Source organism: Thermothelomyces heterothallicus (genome assembly GCF_042370625.1).
Source record: "Thermothelomyces heterothallicus CBS 202.75 unplaced genomic scaffold P884_scaffold_6, whole genome shotgun sequence".
In the NCBI taxonomy this organism is placed as follows: Eukaryota; Fungi; Ascomycota; class Sordariomycetes; order Sordariales; family Chaetomiaceae; genus Thermothelomyces; species Thermothelomyces heterothallicus.
Genome location: NW_027192567.1, coordinates 102,573 through 125,535, shown reverse-complemented (window position 1 = coordinate 125,535; position 22,963 = coordinate 102,573). Strand labels below are relative to the sequence as shown.

The following is a 22,963-nucleotide window of genomic DNA, read 5'->3' as shown; positions in this document are numbered from 1 at the left end:
GCATTGTTAAGAGGGAAGCGGCGCATAATGCGAGTCATGGCAGGATTCAAGATCTGTTGAGATACCCCTCTTTTGCGGCAAGGCTCGATGACAAACAACCATCATGGAACGTGGAAATGAAGCCACAACAATGGCCATGAAGTCAATTGTACTACATATGGAAAGATCAAGACTACTATAGGCCAAGGGTCCTTGTTTTTGATGTCCTGTTGCTGAATGCGCTCCGGCTGCGAGTGAGAACAAAGGGGTGGGGTTTCCGATACATGTTAGTGAAAATTGCCAGAATCAGTGCACACACACCTCACGCTCGATGACTCGTGCCTCCACACGTACACAGTAACGCTCTCTACATGCTAGATAAGCTCACCGTCAAGGTAGACCTTTTTGACCCGCCCAGTTTCATATGGTTGTATCTCAAATCTGCAACACTCCGGTCTCTTCGAGATTGTCCTTACAATGGCTCCATCCGCGCAGGCACACAAGCGGGCTCACAGTCTGCTGCTTTTTGAGAAACTGCTCAACCTCCGAGACAGCGCCAGCCCGCTCACCTTGATTCTCGACAGCTTAGAGCAGAGCGCCGAACCACTCACAAATGAATTTATGCGGCGGGCCAAAGTTTGTTCCAATTTCTTTTCTTTTGTTTTCTTTTCTTTTTTTTCTTTTTTTCTTTTCTTTTTTTTTGGTTTTCCTGTCGTCTATATATATGCACGAATGTTGTTCCTATCGATATGAAATCGAGGACGCTGACGCAACTATATCAGCTCGAACGTGCCGAAATCGTCTTCGTCTCCTTCGCCACGATCAAGAAGCCCGCCCTCGCCGACATATTCATCCGGGCCCGCGGCAAGCCTCTCAAAGCCCTTGCGGCCGAGATAGCCTCACACGTCACGCCTCCGCGCACCGCCGTCGCCAAAGAGGGGGCCGCACCTCCTCCTGTTCAAAGTATGCCCGCGTCCTCTCTCTTCCCACAACCCTGTTCCCCCCCTGCCCTCCCTCCCCCCCCCCTTTTTTTTTTTTTTATTTCCCCTTTTCTTCAGTCCAGCCGTGACCTCTTGGAGAAGAAGCTGCATACTCACGATCGTCCGAAACATTTCTTTCTCTCTTTCCTTCCCATCAGAAGCCCTCATCGTCATCGACACGCTCAACCTCCCCTCGCACCGCCTCCCGCCCGCCCTCCTGCCGGCCTTCTTCTCCGCCGTCATCGCCGCCCCGACCGTCTCCCTCGTCGCCGTCTACCACGCCGACGTCCCCGCCCTGCCCCTCATCGGGCACGGACGGGAGCAGTACATCCCGGACCCGCTCACGCTCCTCTCGCACCTCGCCACGACGGTCCTGCGCGTCTCGGGGCTCGGCCACGCCGTCGCCGCCCGCCGCGCCCGCGAGCGCAGCCTGCCCGAGCCCGAGTTGGGCCTGCGCGAGGGCCGGGAGGGGGCGCTGGTCGGCTTGTTGCCGCGCGAGCTGGGCGGGGAGGTCGGCGGCGGAGGGAAGATCGGCGCGGCGGCGGCGGCGGCGGCGGCGGCGGCCGTGGTGGTCGAGATGGAGATGCGGCGGCGGAGCGGGAGGGCGGTGGCGGAGCGGTTCGTCCTCACCCCCTCCCCGTCTCCCTCTCGGGCCGACGGCGGCAAGGGGGCGCTGGCGGTGATGCTGATGGCCGACCATCCTGCCTTCTCCAGGGTTCCGGGTGCGGGAGGGGAGGGGGAGAGCGAGAGGGAGGGGCGGGGGCCGGAGGGCCAGATGGAGGCTACCTTCAACCTCGGGCTGACGGAGAAGCAGAGGCGGGACCGTGAGGGGGTGGTGCTGCCGTACTTTGATGCGCAGGTGGATATCGGAGGCGGCGAAGGGGGGAGGATTTTGTATGATATGGGGAGGGAGGATGATTTTGATGAGGAGGAGGACGAGATATAGGGACTCCTACAGAGTGGATGAATCTGCCTCGTTTCTTTGGTCAAGCGTGGCCCAAGGTACTAAACTAACAACTACTGAGCATGGATCATGACCATTTCTCTTGGGTTTTTTTCATGGGTCCGCGCTTCGATCCCTACCACCTACCACCCGTTGAAAGCGAAGAAGAGTATTCACGGCAATGTCGACCGAGTGATTCTGTTGATTCGCATGACTCAAGGGTATCAATACCGACCATACACACGCAACGCCGCGCCCTCATCCCCCGAGACCGTTCTCTCTCTCTCTATCTAGTAGGACTCAGCGGCCTGTTGAAACCGCCGATGCGGTTCATGTACTGCCGATACTTGGTCGGCTTCTCCTTCCTCGCCGCGCCCACATTGTTCCCCAGCACCTTCTTCCCCTTGGTGGACCCGAACCCGCCGAAGCCCATCATGGCCGCCATGTCGTCCAGGCCGTCATCCTCGACCACAACGTCCTCCTCCTCGTCTTCGTCCATGGGTTCGGCGTCGAAGCGGCCTCTGGACTGCTGCCGTTCCCTCTCTTCGCGTTCGTGTTGTTGTTGTTGTTGTTGTTGCTGCTGCTGCTGCTCCTGGCTGTTCTCCCGTGTCGACGTTGACGTCGACTGATTCCGCGCCTCGGGACCGTGACTGCCGTCCCTACCCTTTACCTTGAATGAGACGGGCGCCGCCAGCGGGGGGGCGGGTCCGCCCGTGCTGCCGTTGCTGGGTTTCGAGCGGGTCGGGAGTTGCGGGTGCCCGTCGCCGTCGCCGTTGCCGTTGCCATCTTTGTCGAGACGCCGCGTAGGGCTGACTGGGCGGCGTGGCGATCCTGTGATGCTGCGGCCGTCTCGGTCTCGTTGCTGTTGGTCTGCATGATCCAGGCCGTTAGTGCTTGAACCGGGTGGTGACAGGGCAAAACGCTGGAAAGTACCTTGATCCGGCCGGTCAAACTCTCCTCTTATGCTCCTATCGCCGCGCGTCCGTGGTGGCTCTGCGCGATCGTCCCCGCGCCGTCGGTCGCCTCGCGCCCTGTCCATGTCCCTATCCCAATCCCGATCCCGGTCCCGGTCCCGGTCTCTCTCACGCGCTCTGTCCCTTTCCCTTTCCCTCTCCCTCTCCCTCTCCCGATCTGCATCGCGCCGGTCGTAGCCGCGCTCGCGGCCGGGGGATCGGGAGCGTCGACGGTCGGCCCGATCTCTGGAACGCGACCGGTACCGTCGGTGGTCCCTATCTCTATCTCGGTCCCTGCCGTAATCGCGGGCACCGTTCTGGCGTCTGTCGTCGCGGTCTCTCCCCCCGTCCCGGTCACGCCGCCTGTCTCTGTAGTCGTGTGAAGGCCTGTCACCGCCGCGGCGAGGCTGCCCGTCCCGCCGGTCGGCCATTATTGGTACGAGCGGTGATGCGCTACGGGATTGTGTGGTTTAGGTCGGTGAAGAAAGAAACAAAAAGAAAAATACGACGTGGGCAACTTGGCGGCTGAAGAATGACGTCGATTCCGCTGCGAGGGAAATTTCGCTTGTACTGGAGGCACCTCCAACGATAACTCTAGTTTACAAGCTGTATTTGATGGCTAACTCGCCACACACCCCCTGTCTGCAGCTTTGCATCGGGGCTAGTTATTGGTTGACACCAGCAACAGATTCAGCAGTCGAGAACATTCCCTGCTCCTTAACTAGCTGGCGGCCTGATCGAAGCCACCAAAATAAGGGTTAGGGTTATATTGGGGGTGGTTTCGATTGCCTAGTATTCGTCTCGGAAGGAAGAAGGCACATAGCGCGTCTGTCTGCCAGCTCAGCACTTGAGGATTACGCATGGCAGCCAGATGAATATTCCTGACGGTCAGCTAATCCGTGTCGATGAAGGGCTCCCATACAGAAGAATCGAGTTTCGTGCTTTGCATGAATGACGGGTGTTAAGCTAAGTCGAGACAAGCTGGTTGTGGGCGGGAATTGAACGCCCAAGATGCGACATGGCCACAGTGTTTCTCTGATAGAATCTGTCGAAATACCATTGATGATTCAATTAATTAGGTGGCCAGAAAGCGGGCATAGATCAGTAGTACCGATCGATCGGCAACATCACAAGCGAGTGGAGCTCATGGCGTTGAAAGGAAAGTACCCGTCACATCCATAAACCGCTCGCGATCCTCCCAGTGGGCCATAGGGCTCGAGTTCTCGAGCGTGACCCACCGGACTCTGGGAATGTGTTTGAACCAGGGGTCCATCGAGATATCCGTGACCTCGTCGTAGCGCCGATAAGCAGCAAGATATCGACCCTGTTGTTGTGCGCTGGTGCCAACAACGACGAACTTGGATGGGCCTAGTCTGTGCCATGGGGTCAACATGTCACCGTTCTTTCCATCTCGAAGGCGAAAGGCGTTGCAGAGGACAGGCGAGAACTCACATGGTCAAGTAGGCAGTTGGATCATCCTTCAAGTTAGCGTACGCGGACGCTGGAGATCCTCACGCAATATGCAGAGAAAGTGTTTGGATTGTTCGACTGTAACGGACTCGGAGTTCGAAGGATAATCAGAGGTCACCGCTGGGCCAGAGCCCCACGCGATGGAGATGGATAGGTGGTATTGCGGGAAGTGCTAGGGCTGCTCCTCCCTCCGCATTCCAACAAGAACCCCATGTGCCATATGGACTTGTCTGTATCAGTGTTATGTTGCGTAAAGATTGAGCAACAATGATGGCGAAGTACAGTCTCTGTTGCTATGAAGCCACAGCAATTCTTCACCCTACTCCCGACAACAAAATGTCTTTGCTTCTTTTCCCATCTGGAGGCTATCAATGCTCAGCGTAGTATTTTCCGTCTCCTGAACGACAGTCTTCTGTATGCTTCACAGCACACTTGGACGTCTTAGGGCAGAAAAGAAACGGACAGTTACGAGCGACTGCGTATGATGTTAAGAAGAAGACCCCGTTGAATTAGCTGCTGAACACTTGTCCGCTTGAGGAGCTTACCCGACCCTGAGGTACCGATTCTAGGAGAGGAGCAAAGTGGGTTCCCGATCGACTTTCACCTCTGATTGGTGAGCATACCAAGCACGGCAAGTGGGTCTAAGCCCAGGGCAGGGAATACTTTACACTACAATCCGTATCTCGTCAAGTGAAAAGAAAAAGCGAAGGACGCTTTAACCTTCTGAATCCCAAGCTAGAACCCTGACGGTTCGATCAACCAAACTTGCCTTAACATATCAATTTGGCTGACCACAGCCTGAACATTTGAGACCTCTCCCAACTGGTGATTGGAGGATAGACAACAAGTCGCCGCCAACCTTCGTCACATTATCGCTTCATCATCACCAGCACAATGGGTGAGAAGTCAAAGAAGAAGGCCAAGGAGTCCAAAGAAAAATCCGCCGATGGCCAAGCTGCAACAGACACGAGCATCAAGGACAAGAAGAAGAAGCTCAAAAAGTCCACCGAAGGCAAGCCAATTGCTACAGAGCCAGAGGCATCAAAGTCTCCCGAGGCACAGGAGGAACCCAAAGCAAACGCCAAGAAGTCGAAGAAGGAGAAAAAGAATGATGTCAAGCGCAAACGGGATGCTTCCGATGAGCTAGCCGACACGGAGACTGCAGCTGAGGTCAAGGTTGCGAGAGAAGCGGAGGCTGCTGAGCCTCCCACGAAGAAGAAGAAGAAGGAGGAGGAGAATGAGACCGAGTCCGAAAGGGGGAGGTCTGAAAAGAAGGAAAAAAAGAAGAAGAGCCATGATGGGGCCAGAAGCGCGACAAACGGGGATCAGCCACACGCCGAAAAGGGTACCGTTGAGGGCGCAAAGAAGGAGGATATCGAGGACGCTACTGTGGAGAGGAAGAAGAAGAAGAAGAGCAAAAACGAGAGCGAGGCAAATAAGAGTGCCGAGCGTCTGCCCGAGGCTGAGGAACAGCAGAGGTCTGAAGAGAAGGAGAAAAAGAAGAAACGCAAGCACAAGGAGAAGGATGGGGATGTAGTGATGGCCGATGCGAGCGCCGAGGTTACCAAGGGTCCGGAAAACGAGGAGAGTGCAGAAGGAAAGAATAAGGACAAGAAGTCGAAGAAGGATAAATCGAAGAAGCGAAAGTCGAAAGGGACGCCGGAAAAGTCGGCCGAGAAGGAAACACCGACCCCCGCAACTACCACTGCTCCGGCCGAAGACCTTGCTGAGCGATGGAACGTTCGAGGTCTTGGTGGCGGCGAGTCACGTCAAAACAAGTTCATGAGGCTGCTCGGTGGGAAGAAGGCGGGCATTGCCGCCGTCGGCGCCACCGAAGCAAAGGACGGCCCCCGGAAGAAGTTCGACATCAACCAGGTGTCGCAGGAGCTCGAAAAGCAGTTCGACGCCGGCATTCAGATGAAGTTCGGAAGCGGTGGCCAGCGCAAGGGACTTGGTGCCTAAAAATGGAAACACTGCGAGCAGGTCGCTTCCCGGTTGCTGTTGTTGATACTTTTACCCCACCCCAAGTTACCCGCCGTCCTCAATGATCGGTAGAATGGTATACGCTAGCAAAATCAGAGAGCCTCATTTTTGTGGACGAGGCCGAATAGTGGTACATGTGCGCAGATAACAGGCTCGGGCCTTGTACGCGGCCCGGTATCAACGGGTCCCTTCCACCTTGCGCAGAACTCCCTCGTAACGCTCGGTCGGGCGGCCGGCCCTTGTGCGTAATCTTTTCGCGGTATATCCCTTCGGTTTCTTATCTTCCACACGTAGCTCATCCGACCGATTATCGCAAGAAAATGCGCGAGATGATCTCAAAGATGAGGCCGCCGAACACGACGAAGCCGAGAAGAGCTGCAGCCACCCGAGCAAGGTCAGCGGACCGGTACTCCTACGCAGAAATCTGGGTCATGGCATGCGAAGAACCATACCGAGCCAGAAAGGGGAAATGGGCGACTTGGGCGTATCCTTGGCCCGCTTCTTGATTTGGCTCTCCGACTTGCCCATGCGCGCCTCGGTCTCCTTGGCGAACTTGAGGTTTGCCCTCCTTTGCTGCGGTGTTTGGGCCTATTCCCGGTGTCGTTAGTGAGACGTATATTGGGCGACGTAGCTGGCGACCGCGCGCATACCATTGTGAAGGTGTATGAAAGTCAGAGGTGGAACGCAATGTTCAGGAAATCGTCGAGGTATTGTCGGTATTGGAGCGATTGGGGAGGAATCCCGAGTCAAGGTTGCTGGACAAGCGAGGAGCGAAGGTCCAGGGACGGAATTGCGCTAGTCGCAAAGTTCGCTGGAGACTTGCTCCGGGCTCGAGGGATGCTGCTGAGATGGGAAAGGAGAATCCGGGCTGTTGTCTCGCAAATGGGACAGATTGCAAGCTCCCGCTTTTGGCCATCTGTCGTTGAGAGAGCCATGCAGCCAAGGTGGGTCACCCGCTGTAACCCCCTTGCTCATAACTAGTTAGTTACTGGCAATGAGAGCGGGAGACAGGGGTGTGCCTGGGGTGCGCCTGGGGTGCAGAGGGTCGGTTGCAAGGCCAATTCTGGCTCGCCTGAGCTCGCAGATCATTGTGCTAGGCGCAACCTCGCTCATCGAACTCGGCTTTTGGATTCACAACTTTCATAAAAAGCCTAGCCGACTCACGCCCAAGCCAGCCAACAAGAGGATCTTATTAGCAGTACGACAGCGCATCTTAAGGATTGCGCATCGCTTTGAATTCGTGCCAGGTCAACCCCGAGTTCATCGTTCCGTCAACACTCGCTCACAAGTGCCACCACCACAAAACCACACACACAATGCTTCCTCCGCTCAGAACCGCCCTCGTGAAGGCGTCGCGCACCAGACCGACAACACCCCTCAACCTCACCCCATTTAGACGATACTCGTCCCAAACTCCATCACCAACCGTAATTACCCCCATTTTGTCCCATTGCCAACCACACCATCTCCCTCTATTCGCTTGCAGCGAACTCGGCGCCTGCCCCTAGCTTTCCATGTCACTCTTCACATACATCCACCCGAATTCTATGTACTTGCCTTAGCCCCGACTAACCAACCTTCAACCACGCGCGCGCGCACGCACGCACACACGTAGGGCGCCTTTTACAAAACCTTTACTCGGCCCGTGGCGAAATGCGCCCTCCTCGCTGTCTTTGTCTACCAGCTCGTCTACTTCGGCTGGTCCAAGCTGGAGGTCGAGGAGATCAAGGAAGCGCGGCGGGGTGAGTGATTGGACCTGAGTCCCGTCGTCCCCAATGCGGATCCGGTGCTGACGTGGGCGGTGGGAGATTCCAGCTGAGATTGCTAGGCTCGAGGCGCAGGTGAGGAGTTTACATGCTGCTCAACAGGCGGCGGCGGCGGCGGCGGCGGCGACGGCAGCGGAGAGTGAGAGCCATAGTAAGGTTGCGGGCCGCGATGGAAGAGGGAAAGAAGGGGCCGAGGGGAGCAAAGGCTCATGGTGGCTATGGAAATGATGCAGCTCGAATCGAGGGGCAGACGGCTGTTCGAGAGGTTCTGGGGAAGAGAAATGTAAAGCTTTGCTGGCGGAAGTGAGGTTCTAGAAGGGCTTTGGCCAGGACGCGGGAAATGGCTGTTTAGCACAGGGTTGATGCTGATGAACTAAGAAAAAAAAAATTATGGCTAGCATGGGACTGATCTATATGCTCTACTAACTATACGGCGCGTGATACCAAAATGTACGGGTTGGTCTACCAGATAAGCTCCGATATTCCACCGCCTCTGTGCGTACCGGGCGCGGGTTCGTCACTGGCATTGACGAACCGGATCCTATGGCGCCTCTCCCGGTAAACCCATCGTCTATCCCGTTATGATAACATCACATTATCGTGTCCTGAGCTCTGGACATTCCCGATTCCGACGGTTCCATCTCCAATCAAAGTCCCCACAACGCCGAAGAGCCAAGCAAGGGCGCTGGAGCGCCTCCCGTCCGATACGTTGCTCCTCACAAGCAGTCAATACTAAGCCACTGATTGCCATCATACCGTGAGTAATCCCGCCACCAGCACCACAATCATCAACCCCCAATCCAACACCGCCCTCCCGCCGGCCGACGGGAAGTGCGCCGAGCCCGGGAAATTACACGTCAGCCCCACGGACGGGTCATGCTTGGCATAGTTTCCCGCGAACCCAATCCCTCGGGGCAAGGGGCAATCGAACTCCAGCGAGGCGGGGCAGCTCTGCACAAGCTTATAACAGAGGTTGTCGCACGGCAGCAGCTCCTTGTGCGGACCCGGCTTGATCACTTCGTCGATGCGCGGGTTCCGACTCGCCGTGAAGGCCGTGGTGTTGGGCATCGACGCCAGCGTCTCGGCGTCGAGCCTCTCGCCGTTGGGAAACGGCTGGGTGATGGCGCGCGGCTGGAGATAGGGGGCCGTGTTGGAGAAATCCTCGCAGCGCGGGATGGTGACGGAGCACAGCCAGTCCTTGTACGCGGCCGCGCAGTCGGTGCAGTTGCGTACGAGCGAGTAGCGCTGGCTCGACGGTGCGTCGCACGGGACCTGCGCGAGGGACTTCTCGAAGTTGGCGTATGCCGATCGGGCGTAGCTGTCATAGAAGTCGGCGAGCTTTGTCGAGTTGCCAAAGCTTGGGTTGCTGGGAACCGAGTAGGCGATCTGGTCGCAGAAGGACAGATCGATGACGAGGGCGCAGTTGCCGTGGTCTGGCCAAAAGTGAGCATGTAGCTAGCTAGCTGGTGGGCACGGTGAGAAGGGTTTTTCTTACTGGACTTTGTGCGGAAGCTGGTCGCCTTGAATACCCGGGTCCCTCGCTTGAAAGCGGCCTGTCTCGTGGCCAGATGGTCACCGTCGAGCCCGTCTTGTGCCAGGATCCCGAAATATTCGGCGCTGGAGTTAAGACCGCTGAAAAAGAACTGCTGCTTCGGCAAGTTCCCCGGCCCCCTTTTGGTCATGCCTGTTCGAACCAGAGCGGTGGCCCGCTCGTCTTTCGTAGCCGCAATCTGTGCATGCCGGTACAAGCCGCAGTATGAGTACTTGAGACCGTTGATGGCTCGGTCTCTTTTGTTGTGCGCAAAGAGCACATACGGCTGGGTTTTCATGATCTCGGCCTCCAGCTTCGGATCAGTACTGTCGGTCAGGTTGTGTGTGATCAACAGCGCCCCTTGCGAGTCACTGTCGACCCAGATCAAGTCGGCATCATCGTGGTCGTCGTAGCTGAAGTAGTAGCCGTCCGTAGACACCGCTACCTGGACATTGTAAGGCTTCGTGGAGAAGGAGTCCGAGACGTTCGGTGCGTAAACACCGAGATAGACCTCTCCGTCCGCGTTGAAGCTGTACATCACGGCTCCCTCGTTGAACACGACCACGTCTTGGCTCCCTTGATCCGCGAGAGGCCCAGGCGCTTGATTCTCGGCGGAAGTGGATACGAAAAGAGTAAGTTGGGGAGCATCTTGCGTCGTTTTCGACGCGTCAACCGGCAGCGGGCGGTCACAGGTATTTGCCGAAATGTAGACTGTTTGTTTGGCTTGCCGTTTCCCAATGCCTTGTCCATCCTCAAATGTGCCCTTCGCTTGCTCCGTGGCGCCAGCGCCAGCGGTAGCCGTAGCCTCCCGCGAAGCATTATGCTCGCCTCTCAGCTCATGCCGCCTGCCGTCCTCCTCCCCCGGGGACCCGCTAGGCAGCACGAACACAAAGAGCTGTGTCGACCCCGGTTGTATGTTCATTGGTAGGGGCTCGTTGTTTGTGAGTGGCGTGACGCCTTCAGGAACCCGGCCCGTTATACTCCTGTCGAAGGCCGAGAACTCGGGCTCATACATTGGATCTCGATTGTTGAGCACTGCGGGGTCTATCGAGAAGTCGAGATCATCGGAAGCGGCGGGGAACGCGTCGTTGAGCTCGGCGGCAAGGGCGAAACTCGGCGGGAAGAGGATGAGGTAGAGCAGAATCAGCAGGCAGGAGGCGGCGAGAGACGCCACCAGCCGCGATTGTAAAGGGCTAAGATGCATTGTGGGAGAATGGCCCCGCGGGGGTCGCCCGGGGGGGGGGGGGTGTCTCTGGGCGTTAGTGGTGTAGATGTCGGGGCAGCGAGTCCTCGAGAGCCAAGGCAGCATGCGCTCGGGGTTTCGTCCTTGTTCCTGTCGATCGCGCGGGCGCAGAGACACTTGGAGACGACCACTCAGAGGCCGCCGAGTTATGGCAACATGGTCGTTGCTTATCTGCTCTTGACGGCTCGAGCACGACCTTCAACGAAGATGATCAGGCTGGTTTGAGTCAATCCGCTCGGAGAAGGAATAAAACCAGCAAATATTGGCTAGGAGGATGTGCCGGAACGGGCGCTGTTACTGCGGTCCAGAGCCGCGTAACCGATGCGCATGGTTGCAGTGGTTGGTGGGCCGCGGGGGACAGCGTTACCTCGTGTCCATACCCCTGGTCGCGGTGTGGGGTTGCTTGTGGCTTGGGCCTGCGTTATGGCACCTCCAATGATGGTTTTGGACATGAAAACTGACACCTGCATTTGCCCCCTTTGTCCTCCTGCCTTGGACTGGCTGTTTGATCTGCCAGTTACTGTGGTCCAGCATGGCCCAGACTTTTCACGAAGGAATGGGAAGAGGGAACAAAATCAAAAGACTGAGATCTTCAAAGACGTCTCATAATGACTCTATAGAAACCTCAACCCCGAGCTGCCTCACGCAGTCCAAACATCTCGACAAGACCCTAACTGCCACAAGGAGAGCTGAGATATTCAAGTGAGGTTCTCACCAACTTCAGCCCCCCCAAACCAAACATCGGCTATGTGGTAAGGAATTGATCCTCCACACTCGCCACTAAAATCCTTTGTGCTTTGTTCCACTACCGATGATTGATGTGGTTCTGAAACTTCAGATATCCAACGTCAGAAAAACCAGTATGCCACATCAACCATCCGGCCTCCACACTCCTGATCAGGCCACACATAAAGCCATACGCTTTATATTGCACCAGATGGGCCCGAGGTCAAGGACGCGAGCATCGTTTACTCGGTGTGGAGGGAGTCGGCCTTCGCGCGGAGACCGCTGGCGGTGGAGCTGGAGGTGTGGAAGTAGCGGCCCAGAGTGGGAGCCAGGAACGAGCGGAAGATAATATCGGCACCCCTAAATGGTGGTCAGTCTGCACCTTGACCAAGATAGCGAGCGACGACTTACTTGAAGGCCGGCAGCGACAGCCACAGGAGGAAGACAAACTTGAAGGTGTAGTAAAAGGGGAACCAGTAGACAACGCTGACGAGGCTCTCGACCACACTATCGTAAGAGTTAGCATCCGTGCTAGAACAGCACGATTGGGGGCTGTCTTACGTGAACAAGGCAAACACGACCCAGTACTATGACCAGTTAGCAGAAGCTCTATCGCCGGCGGAATGCTCCGAGGGTTACTCACGGTCAGCCACTGCGTGTCATCAGCCTTATCCGCAGAGAACAGAGCGCCAAGCGAGTAGTAGCCGGGAATGATGAAACCCGCGATGTTGGTCAGGAGCTGACCGCCGAGATTGAAGATGATGAGGAAAAAGTAGAGCGCCCCCAGGCCGAGAACGGCGTAAGCCTTGGGTACCGATGTCTGTTTCTCGAGGTTGTTGAGCGCGGGATATTTGGAGAGCTGCGATCCCGTTCAGTAAGCATTGAACATGTTTGGGAAAGAGGTCAGAATCGGCAATCGCGACGTACCTCTTTGTCGAGCTGGGAGATATAGTGCTGAAAGCGGTCCTGGGGAGACGACATGGCTGCGACGGGTAAAGAAAATCGTAGCTTTGAAGGAGCCTACGTCCTGTTAGGAGTTAACTTTGGCAATCAATCGTTGAAGAAGGACGCTGAAGAGCAAAATGCTCAATCGTGGGCTCGGAAGCTTTCGGCAGCTTCGGGGGGGCGACAACCCTCTGATAGATAAAAAAACGAAGCACAACAGACAGGGGAATAGAAGATCGTTCTTGAATAACTTACAGGAAGGTGTGAACGGTGCACGATTCTTGGAAAGGAAGACTTGGAGTCTTTTGTAGGCGAAAATTGGTTAAAATAATGAACTTGGAAGAGCTTCGGTGTAGGTGGCAGGGGAGGTGAGGCAATGACGACTGCTACGTGTGCAACAAACCCCGGTCACAAGCTCTGACCCCGGCAGCTCCGTGCATGACGCATCAGAAAGGGGCCGAGTCACGTGCAACGGGTACTTTTCATACTCCCAGGAAGAAAAATGAGTCCGAAGATTATTCAGGCGCTAAGCAAGGTCCGATGGTGTAGTTGGTTATCACGTCAGTCTAACACACTGAAGGTCTCCAGTTCGAACCTGGATCGGATCAGCTTTGCCTTCGTTTTTGTTTCCTTGATACTTTGCCCTGCGCTTGAATGCCTGCTCGTGTATGAAGGTTCATCCGAGGGGATCAATGACGAGGCAATGGAGGAAATTTTTATTTTTAAAGGAACTTGCTGCCCGCATGATAGCATGATATCTCATTTTTTCTGGGATGTTGGCACCAACATGTGATACGACGTCACAAGACATGCTCAACAAGCAGGTCCACGAGTCATAACGAATAGCCAGGCGTGTCAGACGTGTCCGCGGACGTTCCACAGCCTTGAGGGTTAGGGAGCTGCATTGAAAGTACTCCATCTCACAACCTTCATATCATGACTCTTTTTTAAACTCATATGAAGGATTCACTGAAGCAAAGAACCCGTTCACCCCTCAACCAAGTTGCAGTAATGGTACGTGAGTGGCCACGCGCTGGTTACAACCAACAGGTAACATAGGGCTCTAAATACTCGCAATGTATGCGACCAGGTGCCAAAAAGTCAACAGTGAGTGAAGGAAAACTTTCCCTCCCTCAATTCTGGTCAATGAAGCTCTACTTTGAATGAACGGTCGACCACTTTGTCAACTCAGAATGGTGAGTGTGGCTGTCAAGAACCAAGTGAAGCGGCCCAATCGAAGCGCGACGCCGGGCTGCAAGTGGGGCTTCTTGGTACGTGCGGGGAGCGGGCCAAAGAACCTTGAAGCGCATTGCCCCGGTACCGCCTCCCAGTGTTTGTTGATTTCTTCCTCCTCGAAAATGCTGAATTGACCACGTCTCGCGGGCAGACTGCGCAGTATCTCGCCCTTTCGCGCCCTAGTTCGTCTTTCAATCAAATATTAGCAATACGTATATTTTTTTTGTCGATCAAGCCGAGCAAATTTTCTTTTCTTCCTATTTGCAGCGCGAATAGTCCGTTGACGCCACCCCCGGTCGTCATTGTTTTGGTGTTTGTCTGTGGCAAGAACGGCAATGGACTCGACCCACGGTAAGGAGTCTGCATCCCATTCAGTATCATCTCAGGCGCCCCTCGTTCCATGTACCGCAAACGCGACTCGGCTGGGCTCCGGCACTTCAAAGAACCTAAATACTCATAATCACATAGATGCTCTAGCCCTCGCCAAGCCTAGGAAGCGTCCTCGTTCACGCGGCTCAACCGCCTCAATTCACAGCGCTACAACCCAGGCCAACGTGGAGCAAAGCTTCGCCGAGTCCGCAGACGTGTATTCTTCACAATGGCTGCCGAACGGTTCCAGCCATCCGCGAGAGCTCCCCAATGGATCGGCCCAGATGACGCCGGAAGACCTCCTCCTCGCGTCACAGCTGCAGGCAAGCCGCGACTTCGTACAAGACGCCCCTATGAATGCGCCAATGCAGAACGTTTCTTTCCATCACCATAGCCACAGCATGAGCCGCCAATCCTTGTCCGCCGAGTCCTTCGCCGGAAACACGAGCTTTGCGGACGACAGCCAAATGCTGGAGCGAGATGTCAACGACGACGGCGATTCCTTCCAAGGGCACCCGGCGCCAGCTAAGTCTAGCTCGCGATCTAATGCCAATAATGAGCTTGAGATGCGGCAGCTGTTCAACAGCAACAAGCACCGCACCCTAGAGGATGTCGCCAAGGAGCTGCTCGGCAATGATCGTGGGCCGAATTCGGAGCGCGCACGCCAGGTCTTTGCGATGCTCTGGTAGGCCACCAAACCTAGTGATCTGCGAGGTTCGTCGTGCTAATGAGACCGTAGGATTAATATGGTATGCTCCACAGGTAAAGGCTCGGTACCAAGAGGGCGTGTCTACGCCCACTATGCTTCCCGATGTGCCACTGAGAGGATTACCGTGTTAAACCCTGCGAGCTTCGGAAAACTGGTGCGGGTGCTCTTTCCCGGTCTAAAGACACGGCGCCTGGGCGTTCGCGGAGAGTCGAAATATCACTACGTGAATTTCCAGCTGAAGGAGGAGCAGCCCGACATTCGGGATAGCCCCATTCCACATCCGGTCCCTTTGCCAGAGAATCCATCTTTGTCACAAAACTTCAAGTAAGCATCCATTTGCTTGCCGGTTGCCAACACATCCTGACGTTCGGTAGCACCCTGCCCGCCGCCAACGCTTCCTCCACGCAATCCGACAGAGCCGGCCTTCCCGCGCCTGCTGGTATTCAACACGACGGGCCAAAGGCCACGCGGTCGCGGGATTTTCAGCACAGTCTTTACAATCAACCGCAGGTGGCCAGTTTCGACCAGTTGCAATCGACGCTGGGCAAGACGCCACAGCTATTGCGCTTTTCGACCGAGACTTCCGAGACATTCAAGCAGACGGACGCAATCGTCCTCCCTCGAATCGAACCCTACCTTCCGAATGGCACGGATCCCGACGCGGCTAAGTCTCTCGTGGCTCTTTACCGCTCCTACTGCACATCCCTCGTCGAGTGTATCCGCTACTGCAAGGAGAAAGCGTTTTTTCACCTTTTTACGTCATTCCAGGGCACCCTTACCATGCCCGTACAGAAGCTCTTCGCAAACCCGGCCATTGCGCCGTGGATAGAAGAATGCGACTTCGTCCTCTACCAGCGCATGATGCGCATTGTCTCAGGATTGACTCTGCAGGTCGTGCCCAAGCCCGTTCTCGACACGCTGCGCAACATCTCGGAGCGGCTCGTACCGCATATCCGGGAATCCTTCCAAGGGCAGCCTCTCCATGTGGTAAAGGCTAAGGAGGCGCCAGCTACCATCTTTGCAGGGTTGCTGGACAGGGCATTGCGAGTCAACCTCACAGCTCATGCAGCCGCAAATATGTTGTCAAACCCCGCGAACCGCGATTTGATGTATATGGAGTGGATCACCATGATCAACGTTCGAAAGCTGGCTGAGAGCATCCCGTCGCGCGGGATGGATGATGTCGTCAATCTTCTGCTCAACGAGATGCGAGATTTGCTCAACCCAGTTAACGTCCCATGGGAGATGGAGTGCTTGACGGTACAAGGCGAGATCGCCATGCGGAATGGCAAGGCCCCACCTGAGGGAGACAATGAAGACGCGGAGTCGTCGAACGTGCTGGATCGTTGGGTGAACCTGCTCCGTTCCCTTCCAAGCCGGTTCCCCTACGCGTCGGACACGGATCTCGTCTGGTGTGTTCAGAGGCTGAGCACGGCGCTGATGAGAGACCTTACGATCGGGCAAGGGAAGAGCTTCGGGTCATGGTGGGTAACAAAATGCTGGATCGACGAAATGATTCAGTTCATGGCAGAGCAAGGGGGCTTCATGCAACAGAAGTCTACCCAGAACTTTAATGCGGCCCCGAAAAGGCAAACGGCAAACCGGGAGACGAGCCAGCAGGGGTCACGGTATAGCAGTGCCAGTGATGACTTTGGCGTGCCGCGTATGCCCGAGTCACAACCGGACCGGGCGTCGCTCCCCTCCGGGCCGGCATCCAACACACAGCAAACAACGCATGACGATAGCGGGATAGGCATCAGGACGCCCGACGAGGAGCTACCAGGCGACAAATTCAGCCTCACTCCGGCAACTACACAGGACCTGTTTGCCGGGACAGAGTTGCAGGACGAGCTGGGCGATATATAAGAGTTTTGTTTACCTTTACGGCGGATGACGGTGTTTGGGGGATCTGTCTTTCGAGGCTGTTTTACTAGGGATGGTGTTGTGGCGTCATGCATCAACGGGGAATTGCTTCTGCCCTGGTGTCACGATGGGACGATTGGGATGACAGAGCTCACGGTATCATTGCTCTTGACGGCTATCATGGTTGACACGGGGTTGGTTGAATAATGTTTTCCAATGCTTGACGTCTCAGGAAAAGGGGGTGGTTATGTTTGTTTCTTTGGATGTTTCCAATGGGAGTAGCACTCCACGGGGCAAGGCTCAGGGCGGGAGTATACTGTGCCCAATGTCGAAATCTTGATTGAGATTCCCAACAGATTTTGCATGCTACGGATATTCTATATTCTACGCGCTTCAAGCCGCAGCGTGTCTCGGAGGTAAGGCGATGTGCTGGCCTCTCCTGGAAACCGGTCGTCGAGGTCAATTGGTACGGGCAAAGTGGCATGTGAATGTTATTCCTCCCGCCAGCCCCACATTCGCTGGATCGCACCGCTGAGTAATCGAGTTGACTGAGTGCCGGACATTAGTTATGCATGCACGAGGTACGCTCCATCGACGGCTATAAGAGACGGGGATCCGAGCATGGTTTATGTTTTCATAAGTTTCTGTTCCCACTGTCTAAAGTGGCCAAATAAAGAACTGCGCTTCTGAGTTGCAAGGCAGATAGATACCTACCATGGACCAAATTTGCAGTTTAACATTGACGTGGCTCAGCCGCGCCGCTGACCGTCCACTTCCGCTGTTTTGATCTGCCGAGGTTGAACGCCATACGGCCCAGCTAAGGCTTCAACTACACCGTACCCAGAGTCCATCTTACTGTTCTAGTAGTATCGCTCGTCGCTCACTCGCCCTTTTCCACGCTGAAACGCAAATTTTGTGGGTAATAATAATCGACAAAATGGCTATCGAAAAGGAAGGCACTTTTGAGGTCGATGGGCGCAGTCTCTACACCAAGTCTTGGCTTGTATGTCAATGCCGCACTCCGCTCAACGGGCGGCATCTCTCATCACAATCGAGGTGTTTCCTGGGCTACCCGAGGGAGAGCACGTAGCTAACATGCACACCAGCCGGACGGCCCAACCAAGGCCAAACTGATCTTCTTCCACGGCTTCAGCGACCACGTCAACCGCTACCAGGCCTTCTTCTCGGCGCTCGCGGCGCGCGGCATCGCCGTGTACGGCGTCGACCAGCGCGGCTGGGGTCGCTCGGTCAAGAAGCCGTCCGAACGAGGTCTTACGGGGCCGACGAGCCGGGTGCTCGCCGACATGGCCGCCTTCATTACGCCGCACCTGCCTTCCTCGCCGGCGGACCCGCCCGCGTTCGTCATGGGCCACTCGATGGGCGGCGGCCAGGTGCTCACTCTTGCGTGCCACCCGGACTACCAGGAGAGCGTGGTGCGGCCCGTGCGCGGGTGGCTGCTCGAGAGCCCCTTCATCAGCTTCTCGCCCGAGGAGGAGCCGTCGGCGGTCAAGGTGTTTGCCGGCCGGCTCGCCAGCCGGCTGCTGCCCCACTTCCAGCTCAAGCACGAGATCATGCCGGAGCACCTGTCGCGCGATCCGGAGGTGAGGGAGGGCCTGGTGCGGGACCCGCTGATGCACAACACGGGCACGCTCGAGGGCCTGGCCGGGCTGCTGGACCGGACGGGCGCCTTGGCCCGGGGCGAGGTCAGGCCGCAGCCGGGAGGGGCGCTCAGGAGTCTGTGGATAGGCCACGGCACCGAGGACAAGACGACCTGGTTCCCCGCCAGTCGCAAGTATTTTGACGAGTGCACGAAGGAGGTCAAGGACCGCGAGTTCAAGGCGTACGAGGGGTGGTATCACATGCTGCACGCGGACGGACCCGAAAGCGAGCAGTTCTTCAAGGACGTGGGAGATTGGATCCTCGCAAGATGCGACGGGGAGAAACCAGAGGCCAAGCTCTAACTAAGTAGGGCGCATGTTCTTACTGCACATGCGCGCGTGGGTGAGCGTACATACATGAATGTGTGTTTCGGAGTAGTTATTGTGGACATTGTGGATGATGGGCGGCCTCCTGGAGAACGGGTCTTTGTTTTATTCGCTTTTCAATACGGATCCGTACTCCTTCCCGTTCAGGGTGGTATTGTTACGGCACCTGCCTACCTACCTACCTACCTACAAATTTGCGGGAATCTTGGCAATGCTCGGGCTGCTGCCTCGAAACCGCCAAAGTGTACGGATGTACTCCGTACCAGGCTGCGAACCACTGCACTGCCCCACGAGGAACCAAGCGGGCGGAGCCCCTGGGTTGATCGTTAAAGCAACCATCAACCGTGAACAACTTACGGATCATAGGAGGGGCGTTACGCGACTTGGGACACCGAAGCCCAGCACGATGACGTATAATGGGTTCCCCGGCTAGGGGATGAGCAGAACGAACGCCTCCAAACTCCAGACTACCGATTGCAGCACGCCTTCAATGGACCCCCCGGACGGAATGCCGAGCTTGCCAATATTTCTCACCGCCAAATGCGGAGCAAAACCCCCGGCCCGCGTTGTTGAGGCAGCTAACGGGTTGGCGGGTTGGATGGGATTACACTAGTGTAGTTAATTGGCGCTACCCCCCCATTAGATCTTAATCCTTTCCTTTCTGTTTGAGAATCCAGACTTGCGCAGCAGCCGTGTGACAGTGCGCACAGACGAGGGTACGTCTGCACAAAATTCTGCTGAAGAACGTCAAAGAGGGCATACATAACATACCTTAACTTTGCCCTGCATCTCTCCATCACGGGACGACCGAGGTCCTTCAGAGCACAAGGTGGGTGCCTCATCTGGCGTCGGGCGGGGTTTCCCTCTGGAGCTCATTTTGGCGCGCGATCTTATCGATCAATCGGGGCTGCTATTGGGCGACGTATACCTTCTTCTCACCAAACCCTAGGAGAGCTCAGACCGACACCGGGACCACCACCCACGCCGACACCCACGCCCGCGCCAGCGCCAGCGCCCGTTGCAAAGCTGCCGCCGTGACACGAGACCCTCGGGCGCCAACCAGCGATCTCGCGACGGAACCGCCATGGACGGGCCGGATCTTTCAAAGAGCATATCGCTCCATCCGCATCCCTTTAAGACTCAATCCGACTCGGCCAGCCGCCTGGCGAAGCCGCAGTCGCCCCGCCCTCCCATGTCGAGAGGCGGCGCCAGCACGGCGGTGGAGACCACAGAGGGCGGCGATGACGCGGCGGTCGCCAGGCACCCTTCGGTGGCGGCAGGTGATGTCGAGGTCGAGAGCCAGCGCGCCGGTCGGTTCCCGCTTGTCGGCGCCGGAAACGACCCCTACGGCCTTTCCCGGCGATACAAAACGGCCTCGCAGCTGGCCGAGATCAAAGCGAACACGTCCAGGAAGCGCGACGCCGCTCAGCAGGGCCCGGGTGTCTCCGCCAAGGCGTCAAGGGCCAGTAGGCTGTCCAAGTATGTCAAGCCGTTTGGGCGCAAAGCGACCACGGCACGTCGCCTAGAGGGCTTCTACCTGGCGCAGAACGAAACCATTGAGCGACTGCTCAAGAGCGTAGAGGAGCACCGCGCCGACGCGCGCCAGGAGCAAGGCGAGGACCACCTCAAGTTCAAGATCGCCGTATGGGGCTCCCTCGCCGCCAACATCATCCTGACCGCCCTACAACTCTACGCCGCCGTCTCGTCCGGCTCTCTCTCTCTCTTCACCACCATGGCCGACGCCATTTTCGACCCGCTCTCCAACATAACGCTCATTCTCACCAACCGCGCCGTCCGCCGCGTCGACCCCGCCCGCTTTCCCTCGGGGAAGGCTCGCCTGGAGACGGTCGGAAACATTGTCTTCTGCTTCCTCATGACGGCCGTGTCGCTCATCATCATCGCCTTCGCCGCCCGTGATCTCTCGGAGCACGATGGAGATCTCAAGCGCTTCCACATTCCGTCCATCATCTCGGTCTGCGCCGCCTTCGGTACCAAGCTGAGCCTCTTCCTCTACACCTGGTCCATCAAGGGGAAGTACTCGCAGGTGCGCATCCTCTGGCAGGACCATCGCAATGACCTGCTCGTCAACGGCTTCGGTATCCTCACGTCGGTGGGCGGCAGCAAGCTGGTGTGGTGGCTGGACCCGGCGGGCGCCATCTTCCTGAGCGTCGTCATCTCGTCGCTCTGGCTGCGCACCGCCTTCACCGAGTTCCTCCTCCTCGTCGGCGTCGTCGCCCCCGTCGAGATCCAGCAGCTCATCACCTACGTCTGCGTGACCCACTCGCCCGCCATCCGCCAGATCGACACGGTGCGCGTCTACCACTCCGGGCCGCGCCTGATCGCCGAGGTCGACGTCGTCATGCACCCGGACGCCACCCTCCAGGAGACCCACGACGTCGCCGAGGAGCTGCAGGTAAAGCTGGAGCGCCTGCCGGATGTGGAGAGGGCCTACGTGCATGTCGACTACGAGACGACGCATAAGCCGGAGCATGCTTTCAAGAAGGATCTTTGAGAGGCAGTTGGCCTGAAGGTGCTATGAGCTTATGCTACGAAGACCCATGATGCGATGCATATCTGAGATATGCCGGGTCTGGTGTATGATACGATGGTCTGATCTCTTTAACCATTTTGTGTTTTGTGTTTTGTGTTTTACTAAGCCATGCTAGTTTTGGATTGGACCTCTCAATCCCGGTTGCTCGAGACTTTATCAAAACTCATGGGTGATGTCTAGGTGGGCAAGGTACTCAAATTCTCTGGTTCCAGTGCTGGTGTCAAAAGAATCGAACCGTGGCCCCCCGAGGGCGATCGCATGTAGAAAGAAAAAAAATAGATGTTCTCCGGAATATCGCATGATGCCATAGTAGTGAGAGTAATGCTTGTTGTTCGAGTCGTCAGGCGCACAGATCGACAGCTAGAAATTCTTGTTTTTTTACTGTTCTGGTTACCATTGACCTGCGCCCTCCCGTTAATAAGATTGTGTCAGTGTCGTGCAAGGAAAGTGATATGCGGACAATGAGGTTGTTGACTCTAATAAGTGTGATTTGGGAATGCATGAGTTGAAAGGGTATCGGGCCCAGAAGAACTTCGAAATGTTTTCTTTCCTTCCAGAGGTAGGTGAGAGAGCCCTTTGGTAGAAGCGTTTACCCAAAAAAGGACACAGGAAAAGGTCCAATTGAGCAGATCTAATTTTGATTCAGGCGCTGACCAAGACTACCTAGTATACGGACTATATCCATTCCAAATACCTCCGAGGACCGTTCTGATCGTTGGGGCATATTGCATTGCGGAGCAACCCACGGGACAAGGCTCAGCGGCCTTCGTGTCCCAGGCTTTGGGCTGCAGGGCGTTTCCCAGTCGACTTGGAAAGAGACTCATTAGTATCCGAAGGTTCCATCTAAGGTGGTGTTCGTTCCATCCTCACCTACGACTGGTACTTTAGGTTAAGGTAGAAAAGTTGACACTTATTGTTGACACTTATTCTTGAGATAGGAACCTGAGACGATCTGGTATTTTTGGGCCTGTAGATCTGGTCCTGCCCTGGAAGCGTTCGGGAATTCCAGCTGCAGACTCCCCTGATTGGGTGCCCTGAACGTTGGAGTTCTGCAAAAGCTGCAAGTCGCTTGCGTTCATCGGCGCATGTCTCAGAACTTAGTTAACAGACCGTTGAATCGCTCGATGAACTCGATGGCTTGGCATCGGGGCCTCTCATTACCCGAGGACAGGGTTTGTCTGCAAGGAGATGAACAGGCCTGGACCGAGAACCTTGGTTGAAACACTGCGAATGGTACACCCGTACCTCGCGCATAGTTATCGCGACAGCAAGACTGCGCAGCACTCTCTTCATTGCAACATTGAGTGGTGCCTCTTTGGTGCCACCAGAAATGATGCCGGTGCATGGCGCACACTTTCCATTCCTAGCCTGATTCCCTAGCGGGTAACCTGCTGCAAGCCGCCGCATGCTGCGAGAAGGGACGACTGAAGTCCAGTGACTTGCCAGAAGAGTTCGGGTGCCCCGCAGGGAAATGGATCTGGTGCACCCCCAGCTCTCTGCAACGATGCGAATCCTTGGTTGGACCAAGCTTCGCAGCCCATCGAGGGTTCTCGACGGCTCTCTTGCGATAACCGAGCTGGCGGCTGCGCAGCGTAAACATTGAGCTGCGACCAGGGTCGCACGTTGAGGGAAGATGCGCTGATTTGGCAGCAGCGGCGCAGGCTTTGCCCATCGCGCGTCTTCAACGATTATCCTTTCTTTCCTCTTTTGCCTTCTCTTTCAGCTTCGCGT

The 22,963-nt window shown here is 56.2% G+C and overlaps 10 protein-coding genes and 1 non-coding gene across 11 annotated transcripts; 7 read left to right on the top strand and 4 right to left on the bottom strand.

Annotated features, from left to right (window-relative positions):
* Positions 1 to 342: 342 nt before the first annotated feature.
* P884DRAFT_290625 (Elongator complex protein 5) lies at positions 343 to 1,905 on the top strand (the record flags this gene model as incomplete). Its single annotated transcript, XM_069444064.1, has 3 exons — positions 343 to 615; positions 762 to 942; positions 1,118 to 1,905. The coding sequence occupies exons 1-3, from the start codon at positions 457 to 459 to the stop codon at positions 1,903 to 1,905; spliced, it is 1,128 nt and encodes a 375-aa protein (XP_069299095.1). The 5' UTR covers positions 343 to 456.
* Positions 1,906 to 2,188: 283 nt separating this feature from the next.
* On the bottom strand, positions 2,189 to 2,941 carry P884DRAFT_276020 (uncharacterized protein; the record flags this gene model as incomplete). The annotated part of the gene is made up of 2 exons (XM_069442904.1): positions 2,189 to 2,772; positions 2,836 to 2,941. 2 exons carry the CDS (start codon positions 2,939 to 2,941, stop codon positions 2,189 to 2,191), a joined length of 690 nt encoding a protein of 229 aa, XP_069299094.1.
* Positions 2,942 to 5,084: 2,143 nt separating this feature from the next.
* Positions 5,085 to 6,350, top strand: P884DRAFT_257004 (small acidic protein family-domain-containing protein). The gene has a single exon (XM_069441104.1). The coding sequence runs from the start codon at positions 5,220 to 5,222 to the stop codon at positions 6,285 to 6,287; it is 1,068 nt and encodes a 355-aa protein (XP_069299093.1). The 5' UTR covers positions 5,085 to 5,219; the 3' UTR covers positions 6,288 to 6,350.
* On the bottom strand, positions 6,351 to 7,191 carry P884DRAFT_257003 (uncharacterized protein). The gene is made up of 3 exons (XM_069441103.1): positions 6,959 to 7,191; positions 6,761 to 6,896; positions 6,351 to 6,683 (listed from the first exon to the last, which is right to left on the bottom strand). Exons 1-3 carry the CDS (start codon positions 6,959 to 6,961, stop codon positions 6,616 to 6,618), a joined length of 207 nt encoding a protein of 68 aa, XP_069299092.1. The 5' UTR covers positions 6,962 to 7,191; the 3' UTR covers positions 6,351 to 6,615.
* Positions 7,192 to 7,412: 221 nt separating this feature from the next.
* Positions 7,413 to 8,467, top strand: P884DRAFT_257002 (uncharacterized protein). Its single transcript, XM_069441102.1, has 3 exons — positions 7,413 to 7,735; positions 7,924 to 8,050; positions 8,117 to 8,467. The coding sequence occupies exons 1-3, from the start codon at positions 7,625 to 7,627 to the stop codon at positions 8,125 to 8,127; spliced, it is 249 nt and encodes an 82-aa protein (XP_069299091.1). The 5' UTR covers positions 7,413 to 7,624; the 3' UTR covers positions 8,128 to 8,467.
* P884DRAFT_239282 (stretch-activated Ca-permeable channel) lies at positions 8,468 to 10,886 on the bottom strand. The gene is made up of 2 exons (XM_069440130.1): positions 9,570 to 10,886; positions 8,468 to 9,507 (listed from the first exon to the last, which is right to left on the bottom strand). Exons 1-2 carry the CDS (start codon positions 10,807 to 10,809, stop codon positions 8,825 to 8,827), a joined length of 1,923 nt encoding a protein of 640 aa, XP_069299090.1. The 5' UTR covers positions 10,810 to 10,886; the 3' UTR covers positions 8,468 to 8,824.
* A 686-nt stretch (positions 10,887 to 11,572) lies between these two features.
* Positions 11,573 to 12,833, bottom strand: P884DRAFT_283556 (TB2/DP1, HVA22 family-domain-containing protein). Its single transcript, XM_069443670.1, has 5 exons — positions 12,502 to 12,833; positions 12,218 to 12,433; positions 12,136 to 12,161; positions 11,986 to 12,081; positions 11,573 to 11,934 (listed from the first exon to the last, which is right to left on the bottom strand). The coding sequence occupies exons 1-5, from the start codon at positions 12,553 to 12,555 to the stop codon at positions 11,817 to 11,819; spliced, it is 510 nt and encodes a 169-aa protein (XP_069299089.1). The 5' UTR covers positions 12,556 to 12,833; the 3' UTR covers positions 11,573 to 11,816.
* A 220-nt stretch (positions 12,834 to 13,053) lies between these two features.
* On the top strand, positions 13,054 to 13,127 carry P884DRAFT_t62. Its single transcript has one exon. It is a non-coding gene; the product is annotated as a tRNA-Val (tRNA).
* A 765-nt stretch (positions 13,128 to 13,892) lies between these two features.
* On the top strand, positions 13,893 to 17,087 carry P884DRAFT_328187 (RFX DNA-binding domain-containing protein). The gene is made up of 4 exons (XM_069445583.1): positions 13,893 to 14,106; positions 14,224 to 14,809; positions 14,864 to 15,157; positions 15,208 to 17,087. The coding sequence occupies exons 1-4, from the start codon at positions 14,091 to 14,093 to the stop codon at positions 16,697 to 16,699; spliced, it is 2,388 nt and encodes a 795-aa protein (XP_069299088.1). The 5' UTR covers positions 13,893 to 14,090; the 3' UTR covers positions 16,700 to 17,087.
* Positions 17,088 to 17,633: 546 nt separating this feature from the next.
* Positions 17,634 to 18,657, top strand: P884DRAFT_196437 (Alpha/Beta hydrolase protein; the record flags this gene model as incomplete). The annotated part of the gene is made up of 2 exons (XM_069437983.1): positions 17,634 to 17,699; positions 17,803 to 18,657. 2 exons carry the CDS (start codon positions 17,634 to 17,636, stop codon positions 18,655 to 18,657), a joined length of 921 nt encoding a protein of 306 aa, XP_069299087.1.
* A 777-nt stretch (positions 18,658 to 19,434) lies between these two features.
* P884DRAFT_256996 (uncharacterized protein) lies at positions 19,435 to 21,692 on the top strand. The gene has a single exon (XM_069441101.1). The coding sequence runs from the start codon at positions 19,766 to 19,768 to the stop codon at positions 21,191 to 21,193; it is 1,428 nt and encodes a 475-aa protein (XP_069299086.1). The 5' UTR covers positions 19,435 to 19,765; the 3' UTR covers positions 21,194 to 21,692.
* Positions 21,693 to 22,963: the final 1,271 nt, after the last annotated feature.